At 49.1% G+C, this 22,723-nt stretch overlaps 1 protein-coding gene across 1 annotated transcript; it reads right to left on the reverse strand.

Annotated features, from left to right (window-relative positions):
• Positions 1–17,136: 17,136 nt before the first annotated feature.
• Positions 17,137–21,885, reverse strand: BCDIN3D (BCDIN3 domain containing RNA methyltransferase). The gene is made up of 2 exons (XM_073318711.1): positions 21,602–21,885; positions 17,137–18,790 (listed from the first exon to the last, which is right to left on the reverse strand). The coding sequence occupies exons 1-2, from the start codon at positions 21,803–21,805 to the stop codon at positions 18,197–18,199; spliced, it is 798 nt and encodes a 265-aa protein (XP_073174812.1). The 5' UTR covers positions 21,806–21,885; the 3' UTR covers positions 17,137–18,196.
• Between the last annotated feature and the right edge of the window lie 838 nt (positions 21,886–22,723).

The raw sequence follows: 22,723 nt of genomic DNA on the forward strand, positions 1-22,723 counted from the left end.
CACTGCTGTACTGTCTGCAGCCCCATGAGCCAACTCTTCATGTTCTATACAGGCAGGGGCCTTTGGGCAGGAGAACTGAGAGAAACACTGACAGCCCAAGGCCTCTCGCTTCCCTTTCCACCTCCCTGGGAAGGGAGAATTCATGCTCCTCAGAGGCTGGTCCACCCTGGCCCAAAGGGTTTGTTTCTGGGGGGCTTTTTTGTTTGTTTTTTTCTTTCTTGCTTTTCTTTGTCAGCGTTGTTCCCAGCACAGGGGCGGGCCCCGAGCCCCGCCCTGCATTTCCCTTTGCGTTTGCTGAGCTGGGAGCTTGCAGCGTCCACCAGCCCTGGGAGTGGGGTGACTGTAGCAAGAGCGGGCGGCTCTAACCCATTTTCCCTCGTTTAGGCACCTATGGCGAATCTTCCAGGCTTCAAAGCATCTCCATCAGCAAATCAGCTTGATCGGCGGCTAGCATTTCCCTGACAGCAGGATTTGTCCTAGATGTGCATCTCCCACTCCTAATGCGCCAGACCTGACAGGGTGTAATGATTCATTCACAGTCCTTGGCTTGCCTGTACCGACTACCAGCAAGGAGGGCCTCTTAGCACGCCCTAGGTGGGTTGGCAGCAGCTGTCAAACCTGGAGCCTCGGGATCTAGACATGGACTGAACGAGGAGGCCCAACTCCGTTAGCACAAGAGCGGCAGCAGATTCATAAACCCCTGTGTGGTCCAGGGAGGCCAGAGCCACACTGCATGCGGGGGACACTAGGAACAAGGCTGAGACCTGCCAACCTCACTTCACCCAACAGCTGTCAGATGGGAATGGCTTTGGGTTCTCAGCTCACCTGCGCTAGACTCAAATGGCCGACCTAGGAATGAGAGGTTCAGGGAAACGTGAGGAGAATGTCGTCGATAAACAAACGTTGGGAGTCACCTCATCCGCATGAGAATTAAAAAAAAAATATGAACCTGATTGTGTTTAGAGCTTCCAGGTCTTGCTGTCCTTGAAGTTTGAGCCAGGATCAGGCCTGATCCTTCCAAATTTCAGCCCGAGTGGATCAGCTAGGATTTCCCTGGAGGAGAACGTTCACCCCTCAGTTATCAAAGGCGGAATCCTACTGCAGTGAAGTCATTGGCCAAATTCCATGGCCATGATTTTATCTATAGATCTGAAGGCCAGAAGGAATGATTATGATTATCTACTCTGACCTCCCGGCTTTACACAGGCCACAGACTTTCATCCAGTGAGGCTGCCTCCAGCCCACATCTTGTGGTTGAGCTAGAGCATATTTTCTAGGAAGACAACCCAATGTTGGTTTAAAGACTTCGGTTGAGGGAGAACCCACCACATCCTCTCAGGAAGCTGAAAGTCCCCCACTAACATATCCCTCCATTATGTAGCAGGAGGCCAGGTTGATTTTATTTCAACAGCGGCTGCCCTCTGGGAGCTAGCAATGCCTTCTGGGTAACAGTATGCAAACAAGCACCCTGCTTTGGGTGCACTAGAATCCCATAGCTAGGGAAGGAGCAAAGTGGTCATAGCCAGTGGGAACACACAGGAACATTCGTCTGAGCCTCATGACTGAACAGAAGTCTAGTGATGGGAGCAAGGGGTATGGGTTCTAGCCCTCTCTACCGCTGATTTCTGTAAGAGCCCTTCAATGTCCTCTGGTAGAGGATCCAATCTATTGTAACCGATCTCAGGCCTGACTCTCTCACTACCTCCAACATATTTGTCATGTATCGGATGTAAACTGGTGACTGTTCATCTGTGTCTTAGTTTTCCCAGCTGTAAAATGTGCTTCGAGTGCCTCAAATAACAGCTGCCATGTAGGTGGAAAGCGTTGGACTCTTTTCTTGACCGTGCTTTGCAACCATTCATGATAGCTGATTTTTCCCATGTGGCTGCACACCTCACGCACAGGGACGCATGGTCTCACACAAACACCCTGCATGATCCAATTCGCGCACACACACACACACACACACAGAGTATGTATGCCACATGCAAACACATTTACCTGGGACCTTACAGACATGGTTTAGAGCTACACCCTTTAGCCAAAGTTCATTCCTCTGTCCTGTGCAGTGTTTTAACTCTCTGCTCATTTTAACCCTGCAAAGAAAATAAGAAACCTTTGCAAATATTTTCATTAGTAACTTTATTTGCAACCCTTTAAAAGAGCCTTCCACTCCCCACCCCCACACACATACCCCCCATGAGCCACCCACACCCCCGGATGCCTGAAGTCAGTACTTAGCACAAACCAGCTGAAGCTGGTCTCTGTTGTTGGAAAAAATAACTCACACACACACACACAAACCAGAGAGCCGCTACCAGCCAGGGCCTGCAGCCTTGGCAGGGAACGGACACGTTCTGCTGGTGACACGCCAGTCAGAAATGCAGAACCAGAGAGAACATTGTGCAGCAGGGTTAGGTCTCCCTTTTATATCTATCCCTTCAGGCAAAGCCCACTGTGTTTGGGTTACCAGCTAATCATTTGGGAATCCTGCCAGGGGAATGGCCTGACAGGACCCTGCTTGTCTTTACACCCCTCTTAGCTCCACACTCTACAGCCCAGAGAGCAGCTAAGGACTCTGGTTCCATTGTATTGTTCAGGTGAAGGAAATCGATTGCAAAGCCCAGAATGACCCCACAGAATCAAGCTCCCCGCAGATCAGGACCTACCGACTCATAGCGGCACCAGATACTGCCAGGATGACAGCTGCTGAACCTGCAGGTGTAGCTCCGCTGCGACGGTGATCACAACACACCTTTCACGATTCATGGGTCCCACATGTGCCTATCACAACGCATGATGCACCTCAGCCAGGGGAGCAAATGCTCCACAACTACTGTGTGTGTGGGTGGAACCAGACAATTCTAACGCTTGCAAACAAACTCACACAGAAAAATGATAAAAGGTGCAAAAAACCCTATATCGCCCACGGGAAAACATTTTTCACAGAGTGATCACTCCATAGCTGACCTCTCAGTCCTTGTCCTCAAAGGAAAACTGCACAACGCCTTCAAACGGCCAGCCTGGGAACTTCAATTCATAACTCCGCTAGACACCAAAAACGCTGGACTAAACAGGGACTCTGGTTTCATGGCTCATTACAACAATTTGTAACACACCTCACTGCCGGCTACCCTTAATTGCCCACTTCAAACCCATTAAGCATAACAAACTAATCCCCAATTTCCCACTTCGTTTCATGTGCCCGCCTACGCCATGCGTTACCCCTTCTGCTTAACGATCTGTCCCAACCTGTATGTAGCTCAGGCTAAGTCTACACTGGAAACGCTACAGCAGAACTGGAATGTGTGTTTTAGGTAGAACAGTTGGGAACTAGCAGATGAAGCATTCTGCTGAAATCTGAGAACAGAGAAATCTGTGATGTGCCCCATAGAGGGCCTAGATAATGCAATGCTGGTTCTAGGTACATGTTCTGGGACTTTCAGGATAACATAGAATGAAGTGCTGGTTCTAGATACCGGCTCTGGGAAGTTCAGGATAACTGAGAATGCAGTGTTGGTTCTAGGTGCCCGCGCTGAGAAGTTCAGGATAACTGAGAATGCAATGCTGGTTCTAGGTATGCACTCTGGGACTTTCAGGATAACAGATAATGAAGTGCTGGTTCTAGATACCTGCTCTGGGAAGTTCAGGATAACTGAGACTGCAATGCTGGTTCTAGGTGCACACTCTGGGACTTTCAGGGTAACAGGAAATGAAGTGTTGGTTCTAGACACCTGCTCTGGGAAATTCAGAACAGAGAATGCAGCGTTGGTTCTAGGTATCAGACCTAGGAATTTCAAGAACTTTTATAATATTCACTGCACATGTTCCTGAAAAGTCACTGCAGCTTTTTGAAAATGCTTCTGCTAATTCATAAAAAGAAAAGGAGGACTTGTGGCACCTTAGAGACTAACCAATGTATTTGAGCATGAGCTTTCATGAGCTACAGCTCACTTCAAAGCTCATGCTCAAATACATTGGTTAGTCTCTAAGGTGCCACAAGTCCTCCTTTTCTTTTTGCGAATACAGACTAACACGGCTGTTCCTCTGAAACCTGCTAATTCATGTGTCTCTGTGGTCTGTGCTTTTTTAAGACCTGATTGTGCACCCTACATCATGTGACACAAACTCTCAGAGCAGAACTCACATTCTGGATCATCTTCACAGCAGAGGGGCAGCAGGGAGAAATGCATCAGCAAGACAGCAAGGAGCTCTGCAGTTCAAAGTCAGTACCAGAGCACGGGCCCTCATTTCTGTAGACTGTGGTCAATGCATAATTACCCTGGCACCCTCTATGCTCATGCCAGATCCATTTCTCAGTTGGTTCGTGATGATGTGCACGGCCCTGTAAATTATTTCTGAGCTTTGCATTCCTCCACTGCACCCCCCATGCAATTCTGCAATGGATGCCACTCTCTGGGCACCAAGGAAGGGAAAATTCTTCCCCAAAAGAGCATCCCACCTGAGATATCCTCCCTTGCAGAACAGAAATAATGGACAACTCAAGGGGCAAAGCACAAGGACCTCATCCACACACCTGAAACCGTGCCCTTCTGGGATGTAGCTGAGATTAAAGGGACACAGAGATCAGGGGCAGAGAAATCTCATCCTCCAGCTAGGAGAGGAGACGCCCTGCTTCTTTCTTTTGATCTCAGCAGCGAAGACAACAGATCTACCCCTCTCCTTTGATGTGTCATCCCGCAGCTTGTTCTTCCTGGGGAAGGCAGGCCTGTTGCAGCATGATGAGCATGTTCATTCAGGCACCCGGATTCCTATCTCTGGGTTTCAGCAGCTTTGCTGCCCTTTGCAGACCTCAGTGTTTCTGGGCTGACCCCCACACCCTGCAAGAGGCCAAGAATGGCCAATACTCCGACAGCCAGGTACACCAAACCCACTTGTGTGGATGCCATGTAACTTACAAGCACAGCAATAAAACTATGACCCCCTTTAGGAACTAGACTATAGGATTTCTCCTGCCAGGTCTGGTCACGGGCCCAGCAAGTCCTGCCTGTCCTAGGGAGCAATCTTATCTGCTCCAGGGGGTGGCCATCTCACCCTGCTAAACATGCGCACACACATAGATGCTGAACCAAGCCAAATTGTGCCCTGCTGTGCACGGAGGGGTAAGCATTAAAGCTGGCTGGGTCACTCTCCATGACATTTCTTCTCACTGAAACATATGGATACATCGAAGCCAAAACATTTCGCAGGGACGTTTTGATGATGTTTTCATGGGGAAGGGTCGAGAGAGAACTAGAGAGAGACTCACTTTCTGTGGCCTTGTGGGCTAGCACTCGCCTGGACATGGGAAACATACACACTCATCCACCCCTACACCTTCATCTAATCCAGCATGGAGGGCTGGACTACGTCAGCCTCTCCAGGTCCCTTCCAGGTCTACATTTCTGTTTTATGAATCAAAAAGCTCACATTTCAGTAGAGGGTGTGGGCACATCAATACGGAGAACAAAGACCCTTGGCATGGCCCCAGCTCGCCTGGGTCAGCTGACTCGGGCTCGAGCTGCGGGGCTGTAAAATTGCAGCAGAGACATTCTGGCTTAGGCTGGAGCCTGAGCTCGGAGACCTCACGAGATGGGGAGGGAACCAGCATCCTCCGATCAGCTCTAGTAAGAATCCTGCCCTGAAATGCTGGCTCCGTGGTGATGAGCTAACACTCTGGCACATGAGCTTTGAGTCCCTAATGCTGCAAAACTTATTGCTTGTAATAAGACTTCCCCTCCAGCCCCAAAGAATCCAGCTTCCCTGTGAAGGACCTAAGGACTCAGATCTGTGCACGGCACTGGGGCAAACATCAAGGCAACCAATAACAGTCCTTAGCTTCTAGGCCTGATCTGAATCCCAGTGAAGTCGGTGGAAGTCTTCCCATGGATTGTGGATCAGGTCTGTATGTAACACTTTCCATCCCGAGATCTCCAAGCACTTTGCAACCGCAAATCCGCTTCCCCGTCCCACTGAGATAAAGAGGGAGGAAACTGCAGCGCTGTGAGTAGGAACGGCTTGTCCAAAGTCACGCAGCAGAGGTAGCAAGAGAACTCATGACACTTAGATCTTAGCAAGCGCTCCAGCAACTGTCCCACAGAGGCCTCCCTTAGCATTGGAAAGGGGAGCTCCGCATCCTCGAGGCATTCACTCAACTGGTTCCTTTTAATCATCTCAGAGTCTTGCAAGGGGGTGGCACAAAAACAGGCAGTGGGGAGGGAGAGTCTGAGCTGGGTAGGAACCAGCTTTTCCCCGATCAGGAGGAATCTGAGACCTCCCCAAAGTTCTCACCAAAACACAGAGCCAAGAGCAACCCGCCCCATAATGGCCGAGGCACTTGCTCAGCATGCGGAAGACCCAGGTTCAAATCCCTGCTCTGCGTCAGGCAAAGCAGGGGGTTGAGAACCTGGCTTTCCCACATGAAAGTTACCAAACCATTGGCTGTTCTGAGATCTCTCGCGCTCCGGCTTTGACGAAAAATTCCATTCATGATCAGAGAAACCAACCCCATGAAAACTTTGTCAAAACCGATACGCTCCGGTGAGACCTTTTGGGGTCGACACATCACCATTTTCCAGCAGAAAAAAATGATTTGTTGGAAAAATCCCAACCAGCTCAGTGGCAGGGAAGGTCCATATACGTGTGTATTTCTGAGTGCACACCTGGGTGATTTAGTGGGGGTGGGAGGGGGGGTGACTGCTCAAGGGGTCCCCATGCTCCACATCCCTTCCTGGTAGGAGGAGACACATGGGTCAGCAGCTCCCACACCTCCTCAGCTAATCACTGGCAATGAGAAGAACTTGTTCCCAGAGCGATGTGGGAAATCACGCCCATAAAGCAGAACATAGGAGAACTGCAGCCTCTGCCATGAGGAGCTTGTAGCAACAAGCTACCAAGCTTTCAGCTACAGGAAGCTGCTTGCCAGGGCAGGGAGGGGAAGCTGCTTGCGGGGCGGGGGGGCAGAGGTGTCTTGGCTGATTCTTGTTTCCCAAACTTGAATATTACATCTCTAGCCCGCTTGGGCTATCCGGCGGGAGCTGAATTAATTCACCTATGCATTGTCAATGCTTTATGTGTCGAGAAAGCTGGGATCAAGAGAGAGGGGGAGTAGCTGTCACATGGTGAACAACCACCACATTAAAATCATTTTCCCTCCCACGTCTGCTCTTCAACAAGTTCAGCTCTAACGCTCCAGCAGGCAGAAGTCTCTAGTCCAAACCAAACCAGCCCTGGCTCCCACCCCTTGAGTCTACAAAGCCGGCCTGCCACCCCTTTCCACTCTTCCCCTTCCCCAGGTTGCTGTCCACACATCTCCCCCTGCCCCATGTCAGGGTGAGGAATTTGTCTCATAATCAGACAGGTTCCTGCGTCAACCCTTGTTCCCTGCCTGGGCTCGCAGAGCTTCATTCTGTTCTCCTTTATGCTGGGTAATTCCACATACTTCAATGGTGCTGCTACTGATCCACCCAGACATTAATTAAAGGGCAATCCTAAAACCCAGGATCTTTGGCCTTCTTTCTTCAGGGGGAATCAACCCAATGCCCATGGCACTGGAGGTGACCAGAATCCCCATAACTGGAGGCTTTTAAGAACTGGCTGGACAAACCCCGGCCAGAGATGACCTAGGTTTATTTGATCCTGCCTCTCTGGCACCACATTTCTGTGACTGAGCAGCTCTTATTTTCGAGCACAGTGCTGAGCTCACACAATTGTTTCAGAGAAAGCCAGCGAACAAGCTGATCAGAAATCCGGGTTAGCCGAGTTCTGTCTATACAGGGACCGAGGGAGCTAGCTGGTCAGGGAACAAGCAGCTCCTCCAGGCTGTATCTATGTCTTCGGTATTCAAACAGCACCCGTTGCCCAATCTTTAACGTAGTCACCCACACAGCCCAGCTGCGAGGTAGGGAAGGGTTATCCCTATTGTACAGCTGGAGAACTGACACGCAGATTGGCCGAGGGACTTTGCCAAGATCACACAGGAAGCCTATGTTGGAGCAGGGAATTGATTGTGTTCGGGGATCAAACCTCTGGACCATCCTTCCTCTCATATGCATAATGCCTTGGAAAGTGCCAGTCTCTGTCCAGCTCATCACAGTGGTGGCTGCAGTGGCAGTTTCCTGAGATGATGCTTGTATCAGCCAGTAGGGGACTTGACTTCCACAGGCCCCAAGGGGAGGAAAGCAGTGGTTTCCACGTAATTTCCAAGGCTGTGAAGGCTGGCTGCAGAAGAGAACTTGGAGGGTGACTGCAGATCAAGAGTTAAACTCGGGTCGTAATTAGCGCTGGCTGGAAATTGTCTGTCGAAACATTGTTTGTTTTTTTTCTAATGGAAAGAAAAACATTCCTGGGAAGTGTCCCCGTTCCGAAAAATGTTCAATCTGAAAAATGAAAATTTGTGGTGGAAAATCAGCAGGTTGCACCCCAAAAATGTCCTTTTTCACCCCCCCCAATTGATTTTTTTCCCCAGTTTTTAACCAAAGAAGTGTGGGTTTTCAGTTTTTCAACCAAAAGGTCAAAATTTTCTGCATTAAAAAAAAATCCAACTGGCTCTAGACACAAGGCCAGAAGATTCTCGGGTTTCTTTCTATTTCAGCCACAAGACTCCTCTCTCCAGCCAGGCAAAGACACTCACACAGCTTGCTGAGCCATCAACAGTCGTTTGGTTTGCCCCACGCAGCAGGACAGTAGCTATGTCTGATCCAGTTTGACACATAGGGGTTGGAGTCATCATCATGACTGGATCTTGGTCCCCTACAGGGAGCCGCTGAACTGTCAGCTATTACTGTTAAAAGAGTGAGCATGATGGTGCATCTCTGCAACACTACAAACCCAGCTGCCCCATGGCCACCCATGCCTTACCAGCCCATATTCTAAAGGCCTAGAGCAGAGTTGGGCAAAATATGGCCCATGAGACAGTCCTGCCTGGCCCCTGAGCTCCCAGCCAGGGAGGCTCGCCCCTACCCAGCCCTCCACAGTTTTGCAACCCCGATGTGGCCCTCAGGCCAAAAAGTTTGCTCACCCCTGACCTAGAGGCTCCACAATCAGGGACCGTTTGCTATGAGCCATAAAGGGAAAGTTCAACAGACACATCCTTCTTGACACGCATCTAGCACTTCCATTTTCTGCCTTTGTCAAAGGTATGCAACAGCCGCTGAACCCTGGGAACCAGGAAGCCCGAGTTCTAATCCCAGTTCCTTCCTTGGCGCTGGGGTAGCTTCACCGCACTGCCTTGGTTTCTCCATCTCGCCCTCGTGGGGATAATGAACCCCCTACTTGCCACCCATGGGCGGCATGCGGCTTAATTAGTTAAAGCACTTTGAAGGTGTAAAATGTAATTATGCTTCAAAGTGCCTGCAAATGGAGATGATAAACCAGCTTGTAAAAAGAAAAGGAGTACTTGTGGCACCTTAGAGACTAACTAATTTATTTGAGCATAAGCTTTCGTGAGCTACAGTTCACTTCATCCATATAACTAACTTTCTTTTTGAAGATAAGTCTGTTTTAGATGAAAAACCAGCTGAAAAACAGTACAGTGTTTGCCAGGGATCTAATCAAGACACTGTCAACACCAAGTGTTTGGAAGAATCTCCAATTCCTAAAGTGTTAATCAGCTTGGAATCTTACAAATCTAGTGTGGAGTCTGTACCTATCAAGATGGAGCAGAAGATTGAAGATTCCCAAGAACCAGGAGTGACAGAACCTATTGGTTTTGACCAGGAGAATTTGGAATACCTTGATGCGGACATTAAAGGGAGTATTAGTAGCGGTGAAAGCACTGAGGTTTTGGGAACAGAAAAGTCCGCTGCTATTCTGACAAAATCTGAGAGCCAGGCAAGTTTGCCTATCCACCCAAGTCCACAGGTGGTCAGGAGCAAGGCAGTCGGCAGAAGGACCATCACTCTGAGCTGTAGCTCACGAAAGCTTATGCTCAAATAAATTGGTTAGTCTCTAAGGTGCCACGAGTCCTCCTTTTCTTTTGGCGAATACCGACTAACACGGCTGTTACTCTGAAACCAGCTTGTGACGCTCTCCAGCACCTTTCAGCTGAGAGTCCCCAGAATGCTTTGCAAACGTTAGCCCATTAAACTGCAAAAAAAAACAACAAAAAACCTCCCCAGCAGGGTGTGGGAAGTATTGGCTCCATTTTGTAAATGGGGAAACTGAGTCACCAGGAGGCTATGTCACATGGCAACAACAACAAATTGCATTTAATGGCACAACGGTCCACCAGAGCACCTGGCAGAGCACTTATGCAGCAATGGCTAGTCCCACCGCCGGGGGTGGAGTGCAGCTGTGGTTCAGTGGCCCCCCCAGCCATGCCACCCACCGGTTTGGGACAGGATGTGGCCGTCTCTGCGGTCACCTTACTTTACTCCATTCTGTAAATCAGGGATAAGGACACAAAGCCAAAACTGTGGGGGGGGGGTACCAGCGAGAGGATTAGGAAAAGGACAAAGCCAGATGCTTCCCCTAATTCGCCCCTGTGTTGTTCCAGCAGGGGCAGTGGAGTTTGCCCCCCACCGCTCACCCCTAATACTACAGCTGGTCAGAGCCATCTGCACAGAGGCCTCCACACCAGCACCGCAGCCCCAGTGCCCCCGAACCCTGCTCCCTTGGGACGTGGGTCCTCAGCTACCTCCAGAGCCCCATTCCAGGGACAGCCCCCACCTCAGAGAGAAGGGCATAGCTGCAGGCTGAGTCACCTGCTCTAAATGATCTCCGCAAGGCTGATGGGGCGACCACATGATTTACTCCAGTCCTGCCCCACCCCCAATGCAATGCAAAGGTGGGCTGCTATCATTTTACACACATGATCCATGCATGAAGGGGTGAGATCCATGCATGGAGGGATACCCCTGCACATGGGTGTTGGTGGCACAGGACACCTAACCTTCCTACAGCCGTGACTCCTCCTCCTCCCCCCCCTTTCCTCCCCTCCCCTCCCGCCCACCTGCTGCTCTATATTACAAGGAGCTGGGTCGGAAAGAAGGCAAGGTCTGGTGCAGCGGTTCTCAACCTTTCCCTTTACCAACTTCCCCCTGTACATACTGGGACACCTAAGGCCCCCTTTCCTATCTAGCTGGGACAATGAAAATGATTAGCGGGCTGGAACACATGATTTACGAGGAGAGGCTGAAGGAACTGGGATTATATAGTCTGCAGAAAAGAAGAGTGAGGGGGGATTTGATATCAGCCTTCAACTACCCAAAGGGGGTTCCCAAGAGGATGGAGCTCAGCTGTTCTCAGTGGTGGCAGATGACAAAACAAGGAGCAATGGTCTCAAGTTGCAGTGGGGGAGGTCTAGGTTGGACATTAGGAAACACTATTTCACTAGGAGGGTGGTGAAGCACTGGAATGGGTTACCTAGGGAGGTGGTGAAATCTCCATCCCTTAGAGGTTTTTAAGGCCCGGCTTGACAAAGCCCTGGCTGGGATGATTTAGTTGGTGTTGGTCCTGCTTTGAGCAGGGGATTGGACTAGATGACCTCCTGAGGTCTCTTTCAACCCTAAACTTTATGACACCCTCAACTTCAGTAACATGGAAAAGGGTGGTTGTGACCCACCGACATCTGCTCACAACCCTCGTGGGGATCACGACCTCACGGTCTAATGGTTAGACCAGGATACTAGATGTTAGTGCTCTTGAGATGCAGCTACAACCCTGCTACTTTGGGCTCCGCTCTGTGCCTCAGTAGGTCTACCTGTAAATGGGGGAATAATGATACCGGCCCACCTTTGCAAAGTGCTTTGACATCGAGGGAGGAAAAGGGCTAGGCTAGCACAAGCTATTATTACTTTCACTTCGCTACCTCAGGAGAGCCGTATAACTAAAGCACTTTGGAATCCCCAGTGGGAAAGTGCTAGCAAATAGAGTATCATTATAAGAATACATCAGAGCCTTCTGTACACACAGCAGTTAGGATGCTCTAGGCCTCTCTTGCTGTTGGACCCCGGAGTTAAACGTTCCCGTAAAGCTGCGTGGGAGCCACAATTTCCATTTCACGGGATTTCAAAAATTAGTTTTGTGAGGAGTCTGAACAAAAACAAAGAATTTCAAAGTTTCCCCCCAAAAAGAAATTTCCGAAAGGCTTTTCTTCAATTTTTTTCCCCCTAAATGGACACGTTCCTACAGGATTGCATCACTTTTATTTTGAACATGTGTAAGTGGTTTTGAAATTTTAAAAATAAAATGAAAGGAAATTTCAAAATGAAAACTCATTTTGAACCCCCCCAAAATCAAAATGTTTCGCTTAGAATCTGTCAAAGCCAAACTTTTTGACTTTTTCTGACGTTTGTTTGTTTTTTAAAGGAACAACAGGGCAAACCGGCTACGTCAGCAAATCTGCTTTTTCGGCCAAGAGGGGTGTGGGGTGGGGGGAGAGAGAGAGAGAGTTTTGGTCCAAAGATTTCACTCATCTCCAGCTGTGGCCAATCTGAGCACCAGTCTTGCTCTTGTGTGCTCATGCTCCTGTGCATAACACATGTGTAAGCATGCGGGTGGACAAACCTTTCTGAGCCACCCCTACACTCAAACTGTATTGGACCAGATTCTGATCTCAGCCCCACTGATGCAAATCCAGAGCTAATTCAATTGAATGCAGCAGGACTTACTCCCGATTCACACTGGTGTAGGCCCTATGAATCCATCTAAACCCGCTGCTTGTACCGTGTCATCCACAAAGGGAATGAAACTAGGTGGAGAATCACAGAGGAGATGAGCAATAGCATGGGCCAGGGGTCTCTTTGGAGGAGTGGAGGGCAAGCATCCCCAGGTGGACAATGTGGCTAATTCCTGCCACCATCTTGGCACATTGTTCTTCAGGAGTTTCTTGGTGGGCCAAGAATACAAATCATCCCATGGGGGGGGCAGGGTTGCAGTGGTAACCGGGAAGCAGAGCGAGTGAGCTGCGCTGCAGAGGAGGAAAACGCTTCTCCTTCCCCACCCTCCGCCTCCCTGTTGTAAGGTGAACCTTGTATCTGCCTGATCAGAAAGGTTGAGAGAGAGAAACGCTGGGAAAAAAAGCAGGAGCAAACACCAAACTAAACAGATTTCCAAGAGCCAGGCTTGTGTGGTGCATCAGCGCCACCAACTGGACACGTTAGGTCACATGATCAAGGATCTGCACCCTACCCTGAAGGACGATCCCTCACGCCCACAGACCTTGGGAGACAGGCCAGTCCTCGCCTCCAGGCAACCCCCACCCCCCCCCCCAACCTGAAGCAAATACTCACCGGCAACTACACACCACACCACAGAAACGCTAACCCGGGAACCCATCCCTGCAACAAACCCCGGTGCCAACTCTGTCCGCAAATCTATTCAAAGGACACCATCGTAGGGCCGAACCACATTAGCCACACCATCAGGAGCTTCTCCCGCCGACGTAGCTTCCGCCACTCGGCACAGAGCATCTTCACCGCACACGCTGCAACAGCGCCGCTGTACCAGTCCGGCTACGCCACTGCAGCGCTGTACCTATAGACGTGCCCTTAACTACCCAGGTGACAGGCACTAGAGAAAAACCTAGGGCAGAGAGACTGAGGGGTGGGTTGACTCTTTAGGGAAAGAGATTGCAGATTCACGTCCCGCCCCCCCATCAATAGCTAACACTGTCAACGTTTTAAAATCTGTTGTAACAAGATTAATAATGATGAGCCGTGGAAACTTGTTTACTCCACACTGAAAAGATAGAGGATCTAGCTACCTGGAATAAAACAAGCCCTCTGGGGCTCACAATCCAACCACTCTGCCCAGCTGACTTCCCCGTAGGACAAGGAGTAGAGGAAGTTAACTCTTTGGAGGCTGAAAATCCATACTACTACTGACCAGTTACTGGGATTAAAATATTTTCCTGCTAGTCACACAGAAAAGAAACTGTGTAGCTTTTATACAGCAGCCACAAAATTATGACTGCAACTGTATGATGGGGTTGCTTGTGATGGTGGAGGGTAGGACTCACTTCTGATTTAGGTCTTATACTCCTAAAGCTCATGCTTCAAGGTTTTAGCCAGACATTAGCAGCGGTCAGGAAGGGATATTTCCTCCCCCTGTATTCTGGGAGAGCTTTTAAAATCACCTTCCTCTGAAGCATCAGGGATGGCCATGGCTGGATATGGGATATTGAGCAGGGTGAGTCAGGACTCTGCGGTAGCACCGAGCATCCTGTCTCAGCTGCTTGGCTGGCTGGTTCTTGCTCACCTGCACAGGTTCTGATTGCCATACATGGGTATGGGAAGGAATTTTCCCTCAAGTCAGATTGGCAGTGACCTTGGTGGGGGGAGGGGGTTGCCTTCTTCTGCAGTGTGTGGGTGTGGGTCACTTTCCAGGATTATTGGGGTATATCTCATATAATTGATTACCTGCCATTGCAGGGGACTCAAGCATTGGTGCACCGCGATCCCTCCTACTCTCTGCCTGTGGCAAATAATGATCTAATCCAGTTTCCTGGGAGCTGTAATATTTTCAGCTCATTTCAATTGTTAGGTTTAGCATGCAAGTGCCGGAGGGCGTTCATGGCCTGTGACAAGCCAGACAATCTAGTGGGCCCTTTAACTCTAGGACATCAGAACGAACCATAGATTTCTGCAGGAGGCTCGAATCACTTAAGTAGAATAAAGAGAGGTCCGAACTACAGAGATGGTCTCAGAGCTGGCTCAGTCTATGTGGACTGGAGACCTCCCTCCACGCAAAAGCTGCAGTTGTTACTACAGAAAGTAAGGCTGGTGATCCAGTCACGGTCTCTGAGTCAGCAATGAAACAAGGCCTCGGCATGATGCTAGGAGAGGTGCTGTAAACCGGGAATGCTGTTTATTAAGTGAGATGTGCCAGCCCCTGTCCATTAAAAAAAATCACACAGAACTTTATGGAACAGCAGTTTTTATTGCTAGCTTTAGAATCACAGACTATCAGGGTTGGAAGGGACCTCAGGCGGTCATAGAGTCCAACCCCCTGCTCAAAGCAGGACCAAACCCCAACTAAATCATCCCAGCCAGGGCTTTGTCAAGCCGGGCCTCGTCAAGCCGGGCCTCAAAAACCTCAAAGGAAGGAGATTCCACCACCTCCCTAGGTAACCCCTTCCCCAGTGCTTCACCACCCTCCTAGTGAAAAAGTTTTTCCTAACATCCAACCTAAACCTCCCCCACTGTAACTTGAGACCATTACTCCTTGTTCTCTCATTTGGTACCACTGAGAACAGTCTAGATCCATCCTCTTTGGAACCTCTTTCCAGGTAGTGGAAAGCAGCTATCAAATCCCCCCTCAATCTTCTCTTCTGCAGACTAAATAATCCCAGTTCCCTCAGCCTCTCCTCATAAATCATGTGCTCCAGCCGCCTAATCATTTTTGTTGCCCTCCACTGGACTCTTTCCAATTTTTCCACATCCTTCTTATAGCGTGGGGCCCAAAACTGGACACAGTTGCGGAGGCCTCACCAATGCTGAATAGAGGGGAATGATCACGTCGCTCCAACTGCTGGCAATGCTCCTACTTATACATCCCAAAATGCCATTGGCCTTCTTGGCAACAAGGGCACACTGTTGACTCATATCCAGCTTCTCATCCATCGTAACCCCTAGGTCCTTCTCTGCAGAACTGCTGCCTAGCTACTCGGTCCCTAGTCTGTAGCCGTGCATGGGATTCTTCCGTCCTAAGTACAAGACCCTGCACTTGTCCTTGTTGAACCTCATCAGATTTCTTTTGGCCCAATCCTCTAATTTGTCTAGGTCCCTCTGTATCCTATCCCTACCCTCCAGCGTATCTAGCACTCCTCCCAGTTTAGTGTCATCTGCATACATGCCATCCTCCAGATCGTTAATAAGGATGTTGAACAAAACCGGCCCCAGGACCGACCCCTGGGGCACTCCGCTTGATACTGGCTACCAACTAGACATGGAGCCATCAATCACTACCCGTCGAGCCTGACGATCTAGCCAGCTTTCTATCCACCTTATAGTCCATTCATCCAGCCCATACTTTAACTTGCTGGCAAGATACCGTGGGAGAGCGTGTCAAAAACTTTGCTAAAGTCAAGGAATAACACATCCACTGCTTTAGGTGCTGGCCATGGGCCAGCATGGGTAACTATATATCACCTCCCCACTTCTCCTTGGAGTTCTGATTGGATACAGTGGTCTTCACTCTGTCCTAAACTGTGCTCTGGAATTGTGCACTGCACCTCATAGGTTCAACTTCATGGGTCGCTGCATTTTAGTGGGGGGCAAAGTGATCACCAGAGCATGGGAGAGATTTAGGGATTGCTGGGTGAAAGGAGGTTTTATAACAGTCAATTACTATTCACTTTTTCTTTGAAAAAAATTGTATTTCTGAAAGCAACAATTTAACTAAAACTATTATGATTGACAGCAATTGATGGATGCCTTTGAACATTAGCCAGGAGGATTTTGTGTGATCCCTGCCCATCCATGTCATCAAAAGGAAATATACCTTTATTTGCCAATAATTATTCAGAGACTCCAACAGCTAGTTTCACTTACCCTTTGCCTTTAGAACTCTCTGGCTGGCTGTGCATGGCTGTCACAGGGCTTGGTTTAAAATTTAAGCTGATTATGGGTTTCTTATTGGTTTCTTCAAGCACTACACACAATTATACTGTCACTTAGAAAGCTCCAATAAGGAAAAAAGGTCAGTGTCATATAGATATGTAAACTGTGGCATTCTGCCAAACTGCATTAAAAGTGAGACAAGAATTCCTCCTCATGGAAGGTTGTGTCAATGCTGTCAATTTTCCCTTTCTTGGTTTATATCTGTACATTTCCTTTAATGATACTACTAACTTACAATACATACCCAGGTTTAATTCCAACCATATTGTAAGAAAACAGTGGAACATGTAACAGGAGTACCTTACAACTTGCACCTACCTAAAGCCTTTGAAGTGTGCAAATTATAATTAAACAAGATACTTTTAATCAGTTTTTTCAGAATACATGTAAATCTTACTAATTATCAAAAGTACTAAAGATAGTAAACATTTCTATTATACATAGAAGAATAAAAAGAGCCAAGATTGGAAATATGTTGAAAATCATTAGTATCATTAAAGAAAGTGTAATGAGAAAAAATGAAACATAGAATTGCTAAAAAGAATTGAAATATTTCTTGATATAAAATAAATATTTGACAATTCCTTAACTGTATTTCCCACATTTTAAGGCTTTTTAAATTTGATTACAGCTGCCTTACCTGAAAATAAATATAGTTTTTTTCCTATTAATTTAAAGTAAGATATTTCAACCAAGCCCCCTGATTTCATGAAGTATTAATTATCTTCCTATGACTAATATACAGGCAAAGGCATTGCTTTTATTATGCAATTGTGCTATAAACTCAATTAGCAGAACCCTTGATTCCTAAAATGTAATTGGATACACTCATTGGTTAAGTGGAAAGTTTGATGAGAAAAAATAAAATGCATGTTTGATTAAAAATAAAAAAAGTTTATCTGAAGGTTATTTATCAAAGAGCTCTCACTTTTGTTACAGAATTATACGGATACACGCCCCACAAAAACTTCATTCCATGGGACAATCAAAGTCCACACGCTTTGGCAGACTGCTGAAGTTTGCTTATGAGGCAAATGGCAGCAAAGATGCCTTGATACTGTTCGAACAGCTCTTAATGCTAGCCAAATCCACACCCCTTTGGAACTGTCCATCAGTTATCACTTACAAACAGCTCAGAAGCGCAGCCATAAAACAGAACTATATAAAATATTACATGAGGCGAGAAACGGATTATCACATGTGATAAATGGAAGTGTATTCTTGTTCTCCTTTCTTAAAACCCCCTGGGGAAAGGCATATGCACTGTCACAGAATATCAGGGTTGGAAGGGACCTCAAGAGGTCATCTAGTCCAACCCCCTGCTCAAAGCAGAACCGATCCCCAACTAAGCCAACTAAAACTGTCCTTCCATGAAATAATCTGTGTATGTACAAAGAACTTATGACACTTTTTATCTTCAAAAGCACTTTAACAGAACACCCCAATTATCATCCTCGTTCTGCAGATGGAGAAACTGAGGCAGAGAGGGGTGAGAGGAATCAGCGCGAGATCAGAGATGCAGATTCAGAAGCTCCTGGCTCCCAGTTCTATGTTCAGACCATTACCTCTCTCTTCCCCCACCCCATCTGCATGGGTGCAGGATGATGTTTTCATCAGCACAGGGCTGCCCTTTCTCAGAGTTGCTTTTGAGTCACTCTCTTTGATTTAAAAAGCAAGAGACTCCTGTCCCAGCTTGTGCTTCCAAAGCAGCACACCAGTTCCATGGCACCGTCCTCAGTTAAGATCTGGGTTATCCTCTCTGCCATGTCCCCGTTGATAGCAAGAGAGCGGAAGTGGTCAAAATCATTCCTACCCAGCTTCCGGAGGCGCCGGGCGGCTGCTCTATAACACTTCCACGGCTGGGGTTCAATAAGCAGGTACTTGCACAGAGATGAAAGGTAAGATAAGAACTCCACCAGGCCATCATCCCCGTGGTTCAGGTGGATCCACATGGTCACTGACATACAAAAGCCAATGTCAAAGGTGGAACGGCTGAATCTGCTCAGATAGGAGCTCAAGAATAACTCCCGGGCGCCAGTATCCATGACATCCAGGGTGGCATAGGAGATGGAGCCAGGAAAGGGACTGCATCGCTCAGCTCTCTCGATCAGTGCTGCATCGATATCACAGCACAGGAGGTTCAGGATCTTTCTAACAACAGGCTGATCAGGGCTGGCCTCGTTCTCCTGAAGACCAAGGAGGTGTCTGTACAGAGCAACACTTAGCTCCTGCAGAAGGAAAAACAGCATGGATTCATTCAGCATGCCCTGTTCAATAACAGATCACCAAGGTATATGGGCCCACTGAGATACAAGGATCAGGTCTCAGATTTTTCTTGAGGTTTCGAAGTCCAGCAGAGTAGGGCAACCCATTGATGGATTCATCCTTCTGGAACCAGGACAAAAAAATGTCACAGCGCTTTCCATTTGAAGATCTCTAAGGGCTTTCAAAGACATTCATTATCCAAGCCTCACAACCTCCCTGTGTGTTATCCCCATTTTAGAGGCATTAAAGTGACTCAATCAGGATCACACGGCAAGGACCTTCCCATTGACTCTGCTGGGTTTTGAATCACGCCTCAAGTCAGCAGCAGAGCCAGGAACAGAAGCCAGGTCCCTTGACACTCAGGATCCTACCCTAACTACTATGGGGGAAGATTAGTTCTACCAATATATAATCTTACTGAATACCCCCTTCCTTTGGAGAGGTGGATGCTATATTTGGCTCTCTAGATAAGCCTTGGAGGACTCTAATAACCTGAATAGAGATTTAGAAGGCCATATTGATAATAATACACTTCCTCCTCCTAATTACTTATGGAAAAATATTTATAAAGCCATAAGATGGGTACTGTCAGGGCTTTCCCTTCCATTTCCTTTTTCAGGCTGTCCCATTGAATGTGTCTCCTACCATCAAAGTTGCTGGTGAAATTGCCAAATGACATGATACCAAGGAATATACACAGCTGTGTATACCTCTAGTGTGCAAGAGTATTAGGTTATTTAGGGATACGGTGCCCTCTAGTGGTCAGACATTTCCCCATTGGTTTCTGTATTTTAGACCAGCGGTTCTCAACCAGGGGTCCAGGCCTGCCCCCGAGCCGGTTTCAGGGGGTCCACCATGCAGGGCCAGTGCCCGACTCACTGGGGCCCAGAGCAGAAAGCCAAACCCATGTGGCACAGTGCTGAAGCCTGGAGCTCTGAGCCCTGCCACCCAGGACTGAAGCTGAAGCCTGAGCAACTTAGCTTCGCAGGGCCCCCTGTGGCATGGGACCCTATGCAATTGCCCTGATCGCTACCCACCAGTGCTGGCTCTGGATTTTATATGCAGAAAAAAAATTGTTGCAGCACAGATGGGCCATGGAGTTTTTATAGCACGTGGGGCGGGGGGGGGGGGGGGGGGGAGGCTCAGAAAGAAAGGTTGAAAACCCCTGTTTTAGACACTGGCCTTATGACCAGATGTTTAGTTGATCTCTTGAAAGCTCATCTGAAATGAGGTCTAGAATCACTCACTTATCCCTCAGATAATGCAAGGAGATTAAGAAACATTTGTTATGGTTGTAACACAAATGCATCCAAAGCAGAATGCAAAGTAGCACTTCTACTCAAATGCATTTTTTTTTTTAAATATAGTTCTCAGTCTAATATACTCCTCTTTATCCACAAACGCCATTTTAAAGCCAGGTCCAACTTATACACTGGATCATTTCTCTGTGCACTAAAGAAAAACAGCTACTTCTGGAGTAGAATGCACCACATCTACACACAGGTCAGGGCAAAAAATATACATCTCAAAGAATATTCCAGGTAAAATTCAGTTGGAATTTAGAGAAATAGAATGTAGGTAGGAGCCTTGAAATTCTACCAAAACACCAACCTTATGAAAATTACCATGAGATTTTAAAATAACCACAAGTGGTCAGGACTACAACTGTCATTTCATTTAATCCCAAAACATTGTTTCAACTTTCAGGCATTAGGGCAAAACAAAGCAAAACTAGATTTGCAAAACTAGATTCCGGTGGTTCCCGGCCAATGGGAGCTGTGGAGTCGGCGCTCGGGGTGGTCACAACGCAGAGAATCCCTGACCAGCCCTGCGCCTAGGAGCTAAACATGGCAGCCACTTCTGGGAGCCACACAGAGCCAGGGCATGTAGGGAGCCTGCCTTAGCCCTGCTGCACCGCCAACTGGACTTTGGCCTATTAAAATCTCCCAGTTTGGTTTCAGTAGCCACCAGGAGATCAAGGCCGATTCTGGCAGACTCCTGGCCAGTCCAGGAGGGTTGGCAATCCTAATGCTACCCCAGAATCTTCCCCCTCCTCCATGCTACTCCCATGCACTGCCCCTTCCCCATGTTGCCCCTGGGCACTGCGCCACCATGCCCCACCCTACCCCCAGCCCACTGCCCCCCATGCTACCCCCCGGTCTCCTCTCCCCTCCCCCATGCTGCCCCCTGGGCACTGCCCCACCATGCTGCCCCCGGTCTTCCCTCCCCTCCCCCGCGTTACCCCCTGGGCACTGCCCCACCATGCTGCCCCCTGGTCTTCCCTCCCCTCCCCCGCGTTACCCCCTGGGCACTGCCCCACCATGCTGCCCCCTGGTCTTCTCTCCCCTCCCCCGCGTTACCCCCTGGGCACTGCCCCACCATGCTGCCCCCCGGTCTTCCCTCCCCTCCCCCGCGTTACCCCCTGGGCACTGCCCCACCATGCTGCCCCCTGGTCTTCCCTCCCCTCCCCCGCGTTACCCCCTGGGCACTGCCCCACCATGCTGCCCCCTGGTCTTCTCTCCCCTCCCCCGCGTTACCCCCTGGGCACTGCCCCACCATGCTGCCCCCCGGTCTTCCCTCCCCTCCCCCGCGTTACCCCCTGGGCACTGCCCCACCATGCTGCCCCCTGGTCTTCCCTCCCCTCCCCCGCGTTACCCCCCCGCCAAGTCCACTGCCCCCTCCCTCGCGTCTCCCCCCCCATCCCGTGTTACCGTCACCCCAGTGTCCCCTCCCCCGCTCCCTGACCAGTGCCCCCCGGCACGGGCGGCCTGTACCCCCGAGTTGCAGCCGACGTCCAGCCCCAGCAGCGGGGAGGGCCCCGCGGGGAAGAGCCGCCCCAGCAGCGCCGGCGGCAGGAGGCGGACGCGGCCCTCGGGCGGGTGGAAGCGGGAGTAATTGGGGAAGTTCCCGAAGGGGGCCGCCCCGGGCTCGGAGCCGCTGGGTATCCCCTCGGCCGCCTCACTCATGGGGGCCGCCATCTTGCTCGGTCCTTCGGCTCAGCCGCCCGGCGGGCCACCAAGCGCCGACGCTTTTCTGGCCGGGGGCAGAAAGGTTCCGTGTGGCGGAGCTGCCAGTGGAGACGCTGGGGCGGGGGAGGCTGAGAGGGGTGAAGGCGGTGGGGAGGAAAGCGCCGCCGGGCCTTATGCATTAGTAATTGGGTTCCCCGCCATTCACACCCTTGGGAGTTGTGCTGCTGGAATGGGAAACGTAGGCTTTATGATGCCCGGGTTTGGGCCTCTTTATAGGACTTCCTGTCAGCCCTGGGTTATTATTGTTTCTATTCCTGTAGGACCTACAAATCGCAAGGGAGAGCAGTGGGGTGACCAGACAGCAAGTGTGAAAAATCATGACCGGAGGCCGGGGGTAAGAGGTGCCTATAGAAAACAAAGCCCCAAATACCAGGACTGCCCCTATAAAATCAGGACATCTGGTCACCCTAGCGAGCGGGGTCTCACCGTGTGAAGCACTCATAGGCCTTGTTTACACCTGGGCTTATTCCGAACTAATGTTCCTGATTGGTTACTCCATTCTTATTCCCAGAATAAAAATTCCTTATTGTAAATTAGCTTAACCACTTGGATTAAACTAATTTGGAACAAGGCACTCTTATTCCAGAATAAGGGCGTCCACACAGAGTTAATGAGGAACAGTTAATCTACTTTAAATTCACATGCTATTTTATTCTGGATTAGCTTTCTGTGTAGACAAACCCATAATAAGAGACAGTCACAGCTCCAGAGAGCTTACATTCTAAATAGACCAGACAGACAAAGGGCAGAAAAGGGAAAGTAAGAGTTTGTCTACACCTGAAAGTTAATTTTAAATTTAAATTAAGATAGAGCATGAACAGAATCAATAGAGCCAGGAACACCTTCAGGAGTTTAAATACAATCTGG

Source organism: Lepidochelys kempii, chromosome 20 (genome assembly GCF_965140265.1).
Source record: "Lepidochelys kempii isolate rLepKem1 chromosome 20, rLepKem1.hap2, whole genome shotgun sequence".
In the NCBI taxonomy this organism is placed as follows: Eukaryota; Metazoa; Chordata; order Testudines; family Cheloniidae; genus Lepidochelys; species Lepidochelys kempii.

Excerpts from the sequence above, each read along its gene's own strand:
- BCDIN3D (XM_073318711.1), bottom strand. The coding sequence starts at position 21,805 with ATGGCGGCCCCCATGAGTGAGGCGGCCGAGGGGATACCCAGCGGCTCC. Across the intron at positions 18,791-21,601 it reads ACGTCGGCTGCAACTCGGGG|GAGCTAAGTGTTGCTCTGTA; the intron begins GTACAGGCCGCC and ends TTCCTTCTGCAG.